Genomic DNA, 13382 nt, shown 5'->3' on the forward strand with positions numbered 1-13382 from the left:
AGTAAAGCTATGAATTAATGGTTGTCTAAAAAAAGTGTTCTTACTCAGAATTTAAGTAACCTGACTTCAATTAGCATTTATTTCCCTTTCAAAATTAATTTTAAAAACTTCTCATTTTTCAGCCACCAATCACTGGATCATAATTTTATTATCCTTGTTCTGCTTTACCATAAAATGAACAACTGACATCTTAAATCTTCCCTCTGAACATAGAAGTCTTCTTGTAAATACACCCAGTTGCTCTCAAATGATAAAGTTTTTGAGACTTAGTGCAACTGTTCCTTCTACTCATGCTGTGCTTTACATCAAAGGCAACTCATTGAAAGATGATAGTATAATTTAAAAAAAAAAAAAGAAAATTAAGTCAGTTTCTCCCTCTCTAACTTTTCTTTCTATATAGAAACCCATCATTAATCGTCCTCTTGAATTGTCTGACTCATGTAATCATTCCAAACTAATAAGTTTTCTTGTCAGTATTTTCTCTCTTCTTTAAACTGTGTCTCAAATTAAGTAACAAAGATTTAAAAGCGTACGTAAGGCCAAGAGTACTTTCCAGCTTCATCATAAGAAAGCAAATGAAGTTCAGAATCAGCTATTTTCTGCTTTATCTTCCACAACTCTCTGATTTATCTAGATGCTGCTGAAAACAATGATGTTTAGATCAGTAAGAAATAAAAAACGTAGGAAACTGCCAAGGTCAGCCTGCTTTCCAGACTGTGAAGCTACTGAAACTCTCATGTTTTTTTTAAAATAGTATAAATCCTACTAGTTACGTGTACCATCATTCTTTTTCAAGACACAAGAATCAAGACATTGCTTTAGCAGCATATATCATGTTGAAAGTAATGAAAGATAACTGGAAAAGTCTTATTTGAGATGCAGTAGTTAATTCTGTTGACATCATTAAAGCCATCCTGAAAGTAAAACAATGGTCTCTGCTACTATAAAAGACCTTGACCCTCAAAGAACTTGGCCTAAACTTCTGCCCCCCGACCAGAATTTCTATGAAAGACCATTAAAACCAATTTCTAAGAGATGCTGGGGCTTGTTTCTGAGCTCCAGCTGGCTTCATTCCACAATCTGGCTCTAGGGCCACCAACGCACTACTAAGGGAGCAAGGCCACTGTACCAGGGGATACTTTGTCACCAACTGGGTGCCTGAAGGATTGCACCTAATGCACATACTGGAAAGATTTTCTTCTGAACCAGCAAAAAAAAAAAAGTAAAAAAAAAACCAACCCAAAAACCGAAACAACCCCCAACAACAAACAAAAAACCACCTCAAAAATTGAACTTTTTCTGAAGTAGGTTAAGAGAGAACCTAAGAGGAATGTATTAGATAAGAAAAAAAAAAGATAAACATATGAAATATTCAGGTTTGAAGTCTTTGCTTTGCTCAGCACAGATCAGAAGGCATATCTTAGTTTGTTCCATCTGTTCCTATCTCTGTTCCCAGTGAGCTCCACAGAACCCTCTGAGGCCACTCATGCCCCCAGCTCCAGCTATTGACTCTGATAAGGTAGAGCAGGAAGATGAATCTTTCCATGTCCACTAAGGACATACCTACAAGAAATAAATGATAAATAAGGTTTAGGGTAGTTTTCCTCCTGCTTTCTATTGTTTGCCACTTCAGCATTTTCCTTGAATTACCGCTGCAGGTGTGATCATTTTAACAGCACTCCTGCCCAAGTCTGAGCAGTGAGTGTGCCTCCACCTCCAACTACTGCCCTCTCTTCTTCCACTGGGAAGGAGGCAGGAACCTCTTCTACAGCATGTCACAGTTTTTGCTGCTTCTTGCAAAACTTTTGAGCAGAAGCACAAATGCTTTTATGGAGAATTCAAGGATATTAATAGCAGGTTTTTGTTTTTTCTGGTTACCTACTCAGATCCTTTAAAGAAATTGATCTTCATATGACAGCTTAAAAACAACTGTCACATCTCAAGAATACTAACATGTTTGATTGACAGATTTATTGCTATCTGCTTTCCCAACTTCTCAAGTACTTGTAAATTGTTTGAAGCAAAAATGTGGCTCTCAGAGTTATGAGCAATATGCAATTGTAAAAAAATCCTCACGTTCTTTTAAAATGAACTATCTTAAAGTCCAATTCACAGTCATCCTACAGACTTAAAAACCCTACTCTTTTCCCAAACCCAAACTGATAACATTTTAAACACAGATTTCCCTCAGCCTAAAATGAACTACTCTCAGTCTTGCTTACACACTGTACTGTTTTAAAATTTCATTTACCTTTCTAGCAAAGGCCTATCCTTCTCTCAAAGCTGCAATATTTGACCTTAAAAGTACAGGCAAGCAAAATAAACACTGGTAGAGTAAGAAAAGCAAAGTTAAGGATTGCTCTTTGTAGAACACTTCAATATCTCCACACCTCTGTAACTTAGATATTCCTTATTATTTTCAAAATAAGTATCTCAAGATAATCAAGTAATTAAGATACTTGCAAAATTTTTGTAAATATTTATATCAGAGTAAAAGTTATCTTAATATCAATCACTATGAAAACTCCCATAAAGTAAAGAAGATGACAAAAGGAAGTCAAGATGTGCCTGTTCCCAAAGGAATTTTGGACAAAATGATGAATGGCCTCAATTGATAATAGTCACCACCGTTCTGCTCTGGGTTATGAACTTTGTAATTTTAAATAAACTATTTTTTTTCCCTCTACAGTTTATACTCTGAATGAGCCACACACACAAGAACAAGTCCAGTTTGAACACTGACAATGTATTACACTGGAGGGCCTCTGCTGCTTCTTATCTGAGTGAGGTTTTTAATTAGGGCTTGTCAGTGACTTTTTTTTATGTATTTCTAAATTATGCAGCATGCAAAGCAAAAGACATGACTTTATAGTATAGGCAGCATAACACTCCATAGAGAAACTCTAGATAACATTTCTGGCAACTTCTTAGTACCTATGTATTTTTGCTAGGTTATAGTTACATAGTTTTATACCTAAGAAAAAAAGGATAAAGGAAAACTTACTTGATATAATAGGGCACTTTGTTATGTGAAACAGATCTCTGCCATGGAAACTGTACTGAAGCTGAGGAAATAAAGAGAAGATAGTTATTAGAAAGCACCTGTCATATTAGAAAATCTAACTATCTTTTATTTATTTTACAATTAATATGGCTATAAAAAACAAAATGGAAACAATTAATATTTCCCAGACTACTTTCAGTAATTAGAAAAGCAGCAGAAGAAAATTATGGCAATCTATCAGGATGATTACAGGCATCCATTTGATGCCATGCTGGAAATAAAACAAATGTGATGATTCTACTTCAAGGGAGGATGATAAATTCTGAGCAAGCAAGCTACTCATTTACGGAAACTGCAGACATTTGTTTTGCTACCTCTACAGGATTATTATCAGTTTATGCTTTTAAAATAAATTATTTCACTAGCATAAATAATACTCTGCAACAGAACAAGAAGAAATATCAACCTTGCTTTTATTAGTTACAACCTTTAGTTCCTACTTTCAACTCAAATTAGTATTGATTAACACTGTATGGCCAAGAAAACAACAACTAAAACCTTTGCATTCCTTGCTAAAGAACTGTTATCTTTGCAGAATTTATGCAGATCAAATATGATTCACAAGATCAGGAAGCCTTCTGCACACTGAGTTGAAAAAGGCATGAAGTCATACATGATACTACAACTCTGCTGATCTGAAGATCCCAAGGGATAAAAGGTAAAAAGTGTTTGGGCCAACAGGACCATTGGTGCTCAACCTAAGAATAGCTATTTACTGAAAAACCATAGGTACACAGATCAGAAATTACCAGACTAGTGCCTGGGTAATTAGGGTTTTAGCATGGAAGAAAAACTCCTTGCACTAGATTCTCTGTAGAAGCAGAGATTGAAAGAACAGGCAGGAATAAGTGATCAACCAATGAGATGAATTTACATTGCACACATATCTCAGTGCCTCTGACACAGAGCGCCTGCTCTCAGGTCCTAACAGCCCCCATTTAGAACCTTGGTAAAATGAGACACAGCTTTGATCCACCCTGAATCTCAAGTAATTAAACTCTCAATTAATGTAATTTTCTGCAAGATAGGCCTGCTTTAGGATTCATCCCTCTCTGGAGAAAAAAAAGACAAACCACCAACCAAGTTGAAAGTAACTCACTTCTCTTCCCTAAAGACCTCTCAAAACTGCAGTGAAGCCTTACAAGCTGTATAAGCCCCATAAGCTGTTGCAGGTACAGAGAGAGATAGGTCTTGCCCTGCTACCACCTGGCTGGTGCCCAAGGGTTTCACGGCTGTGACCTCTCCTAAAACATATATAACATAATTTAAGAAATTATATAATTTAAGAAATATTCATGTGCTGAAAGACAGATTAACTGGGGAGAATATTTGAGAAATTACAGGAATATAGTAAACCACTTTCTTTACTGGGGAAAAAAAAAAGAGAAAATTCCATTTTTATTTAAAGAAGAATTGGCAATAAAGACGTAGGTAAAGAAAAAACACAGTAAAGGCTAAATGCTCAAACAGATATAGTTTGCCAAAATGTAACCTTTAGGCCTTCATAAATCTGAAAATACCTAAAATCAATCTGATAGGTGAAGGTGGATATCAGCTTTAGAGTTTCATTCTCTAGTGTTGCAACCTGGCACCTATGGTGGCTCCTGCTCTAGCACATGAATTATGTCAGCTAAGTAAGAATTTGCTTAACTACAATTTATTTGCTATGACAGATATAGATATTCTGCACAGACAAATACAAACTAAACAATGTAATCAATTGAATTACTGATTATTATGGAACAAGTCATATTCTATTTATTTGGGAACAACATTTGTAAAACATTGCCAGCTCTCTGCTGTATGAAAGTCTGGAAAATTAGATTACCATTCTCTTTTAAAAATCACTGATGAAAACTGAACATAGCAGTTATCAACTTGGCATTTGCTAGCAGGCCTGCAGATATTAGTATGGCTGAGAGATGCTTTGAGCAAGCCACTGGAGACGTAAGCTGTTTGTTAGGGAACATGTGGAGTCAGTGCTCTGTGGATGTTCATGGATTCGTCTTAGAAAGCATAGAAGAAACATAACAGACAGTAGTGGATCATCAGACTTGGAATATAAATTAATTACAGAAAAATCAAGTTACTATTTCTAAAGGCAGGAGGCAGCAAAAAGCTATCTTTTTGGAAAGAATAATGGAATATAAGGATTCTTCACCTTTATCTGTGTTAGGGATGCATACAATTTACTGAGCAGTAACTAACTTGAAAAGTGCCTACCTTCCATCTCAAAAGCACTGAGAAACAACCAAATTCTGCCTCCCAGTAAAGGGAGGGGACAAATAGTTCAGCAAAAAGAGGGATTGTAGATTGCAGTGGCCTACTAATACAGCTTTACCTCAGACTCCTAACACAGAACATTTAACGAAGGGCTAATACATTGTTTGGCAGTCTTCAAAAATATTTTGAAGCCCTTTGATAGTGATGGTCTGCATGAATCCATGCAATTGGTGTTCCAGGAAGTCAAACAGCAGTACCAAACGCTGCACTGTGTCTTTTTAGTACAGAAACATTTCTAGCCACTGCAGAGATGAAATCACTGTACTAAACAGGGCTGGAACCAGGATGCTGGATAATCTCATCTAGGCTCCCTGTCCTGTAAAAAGCTGGACTACGTGATCTTTTGAGGTCAGTCCCTTTCAAATGGGACTATTCCATCATTCTATGAATCTGATGAACAGTCAGAAATACGTGTCTTGCTAGCAAAAATTCCTGATTAAATGATAACCAGTCAGTTGAAAATGGTGTGATGGCAAGTTTTGTTTCCTTAGTATTTGAAGGAAAAGTAACAGGTAGGTGGGGTAAACTGAAAATAGTTGCTGTTAGACAAGCACAGCTAAAATCCTGCCCTCTAATTCTGAAGTGCAACTTTGGAAATGAAGATTTGCAGAAGACATACATATATGATCAATCCCAGCTTGAAACTGTTTTATTCAGACTACTACTCTACTTATTCCTCACAGCTAGAAGTCATTTATCGCTGCTAAAAAGGTTTGAAAACTTTGATTTAGAATACACAGTCTTTCAACCTATCAGGATAAAGCCTTCAACTTTACAGATTTAATGATTTTTTTCTATTATTATTTTACTTCTGAAGTTACTGTCCCTGACTTACATTTACCAAACACAATGTAAAGTTGTAGATGTAAATTCTTTAACTCTGTCTTCTTAAAGCTCTACAAAAGGTTTGGTTGTTGGGTTTTTTTGTTGTTGGGCTTTCTTAAGATGCTTTAGTTGTATTTGGTGTGGGGAAACAGGTGGTTTTTGACAAATGGTTTAAATGAATAACTACATATTGTTTTTCCAAAATTGTGCTACTTAGCTATAATCCTTTGTGAAATCTACCAACATGGAAACCATCCTGGAAACCTCCCCTTTTTTACTTTGTTATGTAACATAAACTGAATATCTCCCTAAGCCTGAAGAATACTCCCTAAACAAGGCTGAGAAGTGCTGATAAGGCACTGCATAGTCTCTGTGGACATGATTCTATGAATGTTTTAATCAGCAACAAAGCCAGTTCACCACTCAGACTTGTGAACACAGTGTTTTATTGTAGCATGTTGTAAGCAAATTCAAGGAAACCATCCAGGCCAAGACAAACAAAACCAGCCAACTTCTCCTGGCAAGTTTTACATGTGGACTATTCTCCCTCAACTAGCATAAAAGAGCTAGCTATTTTCTGAGCTAGCTGTTTTCTGAGAAACAACTTCTATGTTGCTTCCTAATTTGTTTTATTTACAGAGACTAGACTGACTAGTCTTACAAACAGTTCATCTGGCATTCTTCAACAGTGCCAAAGGTAGCACTCTAGCTATAATCTTTTTAACAAATTATTACATAGGTGCACTAACCAGGATACAAGTTTGAGACAAGACAAGAGCTACAAAATCACTGTGGCAACAATATGCAGTATTTCTGTTAGGGCTTTAAAAAAGAAATAAATCATATACTTTTAAAGTTGTTTGTTTAGTCAATTTAAAAAAAGGACAAAATGGCTCCAGAAATTGCTGATTTGCATAACATCTGTAATGTTTTCTATACACTGTATTTGGTTTACTAAAAAAACTGTCAGTTCAAAATAAAACCACAGTTGTAACATAAATCAAGAAAAAAAATCAAGATTAATTTAGTGATTTAAATTCTATTAGCAGTTTAGCTATACAGTGACATAAGGGTAAGAGCTGCTCACTTTTATGTTGACTTCTAAACGCCTGCAACAATGTTATCTCTTTTATAGAAGCTCTTAGATAAAAACTGGAGAGGTGATCAGGTTAAAATTCTGTCTCATTAGCTCTGATGATGGCAGGTAGGCTGGAGTATCAGGAAACCAGCATGGACCTCGATACCACAACCTATCTATGTGTAACAATTATACCAATCAGCTCTGCCCTCTTAGTAGATGTGAGATTATAGGCTTACACACATAAAATGTTTATTAAAAAGATGCAAGGATAGATCCTGTGGAAACAATGCATATTTGCTTTTCCCAGCCCTTTACTTGAAGTTCCAGGAATGTATGACACAGAGTCTTTAAAAAAAAGAGGAATCTGGGGAGCTCTTCCTTTGTTCCATCCCAGCAAGTGCAGAAGGGAAAGGAAACGGAAGACAGAATTGGCAAAGGATGAAAAGATGTAGTCTCAAACATGAAAAGATTCTGGAACAGTCACTGGTTAGACACTGCAGCAGAGGACAAAGAATAAAGCAACAAGGCACAACCATCTCAGAAAGATAGAGTGGGAAGCACACTAGTCAAAATGTCAATGAAGTTATAAGGATGAAACACCCCTACAAAAACAAGGAGGTAGATAATAGCACAGAAGAACAACTTCCTCAAGCCACAGGGACACCTGGAGTAAAGATCAGTCAGTGTTAGAGAAAGCCATAATATTTTACATGTAGCTATTAATTCAAGGAACTTACTGGAAAGAAAATGCTGTGATGCAGGTCCAAAATCTCGGTGTGCCTCCTGTAACTGTTTAAGGCGATCCTCTACAGACACCTACACATAAACACACACACTCAAAATCTACATTGCATGTACTTTGCAACACCAAGGCCATGATAAGAAAACCACTTTATTACATTTCTTTTACTGAAATCCATTTGTGAGTCACAGCAATTATTTGACCTCCACCTCTTTAAGGCTACATAATTTTCTTTCATCTGCTTAATGAGAATCATGTTTCTATCTTGCAGTTCTCTCATGTGAGAGCTGTAGATCAATAATGAACAGCAGTAGTTTAATGGTAAATACAGACTTGTATTTACTGCTGAAAGTTTCTGACCCCCTCCCAACCTTTCTGTTGTCCAAATTCCCATGGTCAGCAGGTCTCAGTCTGGTTGCATAGATTTCACAGCTGCCTTTCCAGCACAGAACCATTTTGGAAGATTGTGCTTCACTGGCTGACCTGACTCCCCTCAGTTTAATTGAAACTGCGGTAGCACATCCAGTAGTACTTTGGTTGCTTTGTTAACTAAATTCAAGAGGACACACACACACACCACCACCTCCTCCCAACAACAAAAAAAGGAAACAACCTGCAAACAAAGTAAGAAAAGAAACCCCACTACCAAATGGTATTAGGAAAAGGAAAGGTTTGATATGACACAATAACAGCTTTGACTCCGAGGAGTGACTCATTCAAAACTACTGGCCAAGAAAACTGGTGCTCAGGTTTTGAAAATTAATTTTCACCACCCTCACAAGAGATGTGATAAGTATTTCCTACAAAAATTAACACACAAAAAGGAGAAGCTTCAAAAATTCATAAATGAACTTTTAACTGATGTAAGAAGCTTCACTAAATCATTCACTGTGAAACTAGTTATGAGCTTCAGCTGTAATCAGGCACATTGATTTACTTTTCTCAGACCATTTAAGCACAATAATCATAACTAAGCAACATGAATCTCTCAGCATATCCTTTTCTGCTTTTTATGCTGAATTGCTATTGCTTATATCTTGTTATAGCTCTAGTAATACTTAAATCACTTGAAGTGAAATTTCCTACAGAAACTGAACATTCAAAGACAAAACAAAACAGCTTTCACACAAGCTGGAAACAACAGAAATTTTTACACAAGTTTTTAGTGACACAGATTTATGCAGTAAAATCTACTGCTACAAGACATACAAAAAAATCCATGCAGCAATAGTTCCCACTATTCCCCAGGCTTTAATGAGATTTCCTCTTTGAATAAACTGCAGAAATTGATTGAAAGAAAAAGCTTTTGGCCAAGCTACAGCAGGGAAGGCAGCTCCTTTTGTTGCATTGGTACTAACAGAATAACACCTGAGTGAAAGAGGTAATGAATAAATAAGTGAATCTTTTAAGATAACAGAGGAGAGTGAGAAATATCCCTCCCCACACACCTACTGCACATATTCAGAAGAATACCTGTAAGAGTTTCCACCGCATATTAAGATCATCCAGTTGACGAGACATCTTTAAAGATGGATAAAGGTCAAGTGGAGACAGCTGGCTGGACAGATCATTCACTGTTTTCACTTTTAAGTTGATGGGAGCAATTTCTTCTCTAAAAGCCTGAAAGAAGCATACACTTATGTTCAGTTGGTATCTGAGCAGCACAAAAGCCACTGTAAATTCCCCATGGTGCTGACCTGCCCAATGTGGCAGTTTATGCTAAACAACTGCACACAAGTCAGTTCTCAGCAAAGAAAATTCACTCGCTTCAATATTCTTATTGTATCACTCATATCATGTTGAAGGAAAAAAACAGTATGAGGCTTACTGAAATGCCCGTAAGCAAGCTGCACCCCTAAAATAATTTTATTTTTTTTTTTTGTGGTGCTCTATGGCTTTAGAGCTTTTCTTTGCAAAAGGAAATACACAACGCTATATTAGGAGCTTTAGCAGCATACAGCCTGGCAAGTGTTCTTAAGAAAAAATTTGTTCAGTAGCTATAGTTTCCAAGTATTAAGCAGCTGACAAAAATTCAATTTAAAAACCATTATTGAACTAGCAAAGCATGCAGGAATGTATCTTCTAAGGAAAAGGAGTACAATGTTTTATCTGATTAGAACCAGAGAGTAAAGCTATTACAATGACTAAAAAGAAGTAAAAGGTTTATCGAATCAAATTGTACTAAATACAGATTTAAGACAAAATTGATGCAAGTTTTAGTTACAGCTAAAAAGATGCATCAAATGTCTTTCTTACTGTGAGAATTACAGTAAGATCTTAAATGTTCAATCCTATAAACAGCTTGATTAAACATTATGAAACAAGCTTAAAACAGCTGTAAAGAAACTATTTTCTTAGGAAAATTCAATTATTTCCCTCCCTTCAAAAATCACTCTCATGAGGCCAAGGAACAGAAGGAACATACTGTCAAGAAAGAAACACTGGGCTTCTGGACAGCCAGTAGGCCCCTACAGCTTCAGCAGATGTTACAGCTTTTCCACAGCAATGAAAATCTGAAAGACTTTGCTTTCATCTACTTTAGAGAAAAAGCCATTAAGATATGACAAATCACTTCTTAGCATGAGAACAAGGAGCTATTCAGCATTAGCATCTTATTTCTTGCTTTAGTATCTATATTAAAATATAAAGAGAAGAAGGAAGAGATTCATTACTCTTTTGAAATCAACAGCACTGTGGATATAAGCTCAGCTTTGCCTGCCTTTGTTTTAAAGATTTCAGTTTCATTAACCTTGAAAGTAACAATATAATAATTTGGAGAATGAGGATGCTTACATTGCTATATGTGAAACAATGCAGCCCTGTGAATTCACAGACACTGTATACACAGAGAGAATATCTACAGAAACCTGGTTGCAGCCCATTTTATTCTTCTAACACCAGCTTCCTATGCTGAAGACATGGATGATCAGGTACACAACCCCAGGGTCTTCTAATGATTTTCCATTTTCATTCTTAAGCTTAAAAACTGAAAATCTGTGTTTGTGAAACAGAAGCTTACCAGTAAATGCTGAATTTGCCTAAAATAGCAATCTTCTCTACCTACATGTGCATACCCACACACTCTCCTGGAATCCATCACATTCACTGCACTGTACTCTTTCCAGTCAGCTTTTCTGGACAATGTTAATTTTCAGAAGATATTCCTTCTTGGGGAGCTCTGCATTACTAGGACCCTACCCAATACATGAAGTTTGGCAGAGGATGACTACTACCCATCAAAGCAGCTATACCTTGGGATGCTGAGCTCTGCATTGAACCCAGGCAGCAAGACCTAGTTTGCCCACAACAACACTATAGGCTAGTATGTGTTCTTCAGTTTGAAATAATCCTGATGAGAAACCAGGCTAAAGTAAAACCAAATGCAAATATTCACTCATATGAACAAAACCAGACAATAGACATGTTAAGTTTGTGAAAGTTAAGGAACAGAAATTAAAACTATTTCTGTATGATTAAAAAAGCTCTAAATGTTTTTCTAACAAGAAAGTTACACTTGGTGGCCAAATAGATCTATGTGTATATGTAATCCCAGCAAACACAGAGAATGTGGCCCAGCAGTGGACTTTGAGACTTCAGATTTCTTCTTCTTTAAAGACTTTAGACTGCACTTGAGAATTTCAGCATACAGTGTACAAACACCTCATAGACTAGAGGGACTGGAATGGAGAGGTCTAACACACAAACAAATGAAATATTTTCCAGGAGTTCCGTACTTACCATAGTTTTCTCAATGTGATCTGGTAATGAATCTATGAGCAAATCTCCTACAGGTTTCCAGCCATTCCTCACATTTTCAGCCTCCTTCAAATCAGCATCTAGGTCATCCATGGCACATTGAAGGTCTTTCAGTTTTTCTAATGCTTTGTCCACTTGCTTCTGCCAGATACTGGCACTGGCATTTAGGTTCTCCCATTTCTCTTTTACCTCCGATGACTGCTTACGCATAGCTTTGGCAATCTTCAAGGCTTTCTCCTCAGGGGTCAGCTCTGCAGTGGGAAAGAATAGTTATTTCTTATTTTTGTCCAGTTAAGCAGATAGTGCTCCTGAAATACACACTCAAGACAGTCAGTATTTTCAGTGTCAACAGATAACTTATTTCAGCAGGTACAAAGTAGAAGAAAGTCCACCTTGCTGTAACTGAAATAAACCCCAATTACTCCTACAGACAACACAGACCTTGATAAGACATGAAATTATTCCTTACTTCCATATAATACTCACAAAGTAAAAGCAGCTTACTGCTGATTTGTTACTTTTGGAGGCACAAGGAAAGGCAATATAAGATCTTCCTTCCTTCCTGGAAACTTCAGTAAGTAATCTTTGGATCATTGCAGGTAGAAAGAGCAAGGACAGTGCTTTGTTCCTGGATCTCTCACGGCCACCTTTCACTGTGGCACCAGGGTGTCTCTTCATACTCAGTGGCAAAACCCAAGGTATACTAAGTACCACGGGGGGCATGGTTCTGCAGCACGACATTGGTTTTTGTGTTAACACCAAAGTCCAAAAAGGCTGGTTTAAATAGCTTTTCCAAACCTACAAATGTTCTGTGAAGCTATTGACTGAAAAAGAATCAAGCTTTTGGTGCACTATTTCTCACAAATTTCATATTTATAGGTCTAGAACCCACACAACCCAGCAAACATGGAAAACCTTCAGTTTGAGACTGAGCAAGACCCAGACAGCCAGAAAACTGAAAAGAAAACTCTAAGACATCCCCAGCAGGTCCTGCTGTCTACTGCCCAGGGGGTCCTTGCTGAAAAAAACTCATGGGAAGCTTCTTTCATCAGGGAAGAGTTGCTTCACTAATGACGAACAAACATAGACAGTCTCAGAGGATTCCCCTTCTACATAAAAGCAAGCAGAAGAAACTATAATGCAAAAAACAGAGAACAAAAGAAGGAGCAGAGACGTGACATGCACTGAAACGAAGCCAATTGGCCTTCTATTCAGTCCTATATAAAAGCCCTGGAAAAGGTTTATCACAGTACTCTTGTGATTAAAATTCAAGTGTTGCCTATGAATAAATTAGACACAATCATGGAAAGATGAAAGTACCATTTTTGTCAGAAGTCAGATGAGACAGACAATCTTCCATTTACTGATAGACTGTCTTTAAAATCATTACAACTGACTGAGCTTGGAGTTGCTAATGTGGTGGAGGAGGGTAAGGAGGCAACAGACAGAAAACAGACAGGTGTGGGATGGAAGTTTTTGCTTTACAAAGGTCAGATGAATGTCAAAGTAAATGCACAGTTATAGTTGCAAAAGCTACCTTACTATGCCTCTTGTATGCAACTGTTGTCCCATAGCACCCAATACAGAAAAGCATATTATAAGTAATTTACACAAAATAAAACATTGTTGTT

At 36.9% G+C, this 13382-nt stretch overlaps 1 protein-coding gene across 5 annotated transcripts in view; it reads right to left on the reverse strand.

Moving 5' to 3' along the window:
- Positions 1 to 13382, reverse strand: part of UTRN (utrophin) — a 348412-nt gene that overhangs the window by 71326 nt on the left and 263704 nt on the right. For all 5 annotated transcript variants that reach the window (XM_014263434.2, XM_014263436.2, XM_014263435.2 and 2 more), the window contains 4 exons: positions 11734 to 12002; positions 9469 to 9615; positions 7991 to 8069; positions 3005 to 3065 (listed from right to left, as the gene is read on the reverse strand). In XM_014263434.2, coding sequence (XP_014118909.2) covers positions 3005 to 3065; positions 7991 to 8069; positions 9469 to 9615; positions 11734 to 12002 — 556 coding nt within the window. The remainder of the gene's footprint in view (positions 1 to 3004; positions 3066 to 7990; positions 8070 to 9468; positions 9616 to 11733; positions 12003 to 13382) is intronic.

The sequence above is a fragment of the Pseudopodoces humilis genome, chromosome 3 (genome assembly GCF_049639895.1).
Source record: "Pseudopodoces humilis isolate 2021_Gansu_Grassland_sample_001 chromosome 3, ASM4963989v1, whole genome shotgun sequence".
Classification (NCBI taxonomy): domain Eukaryota; kingdom Metazoa; phylum Chordata; class Aves; order Passeriformes; family Paridae; genus Pseudopodoces; species Pseudopodoces humilis.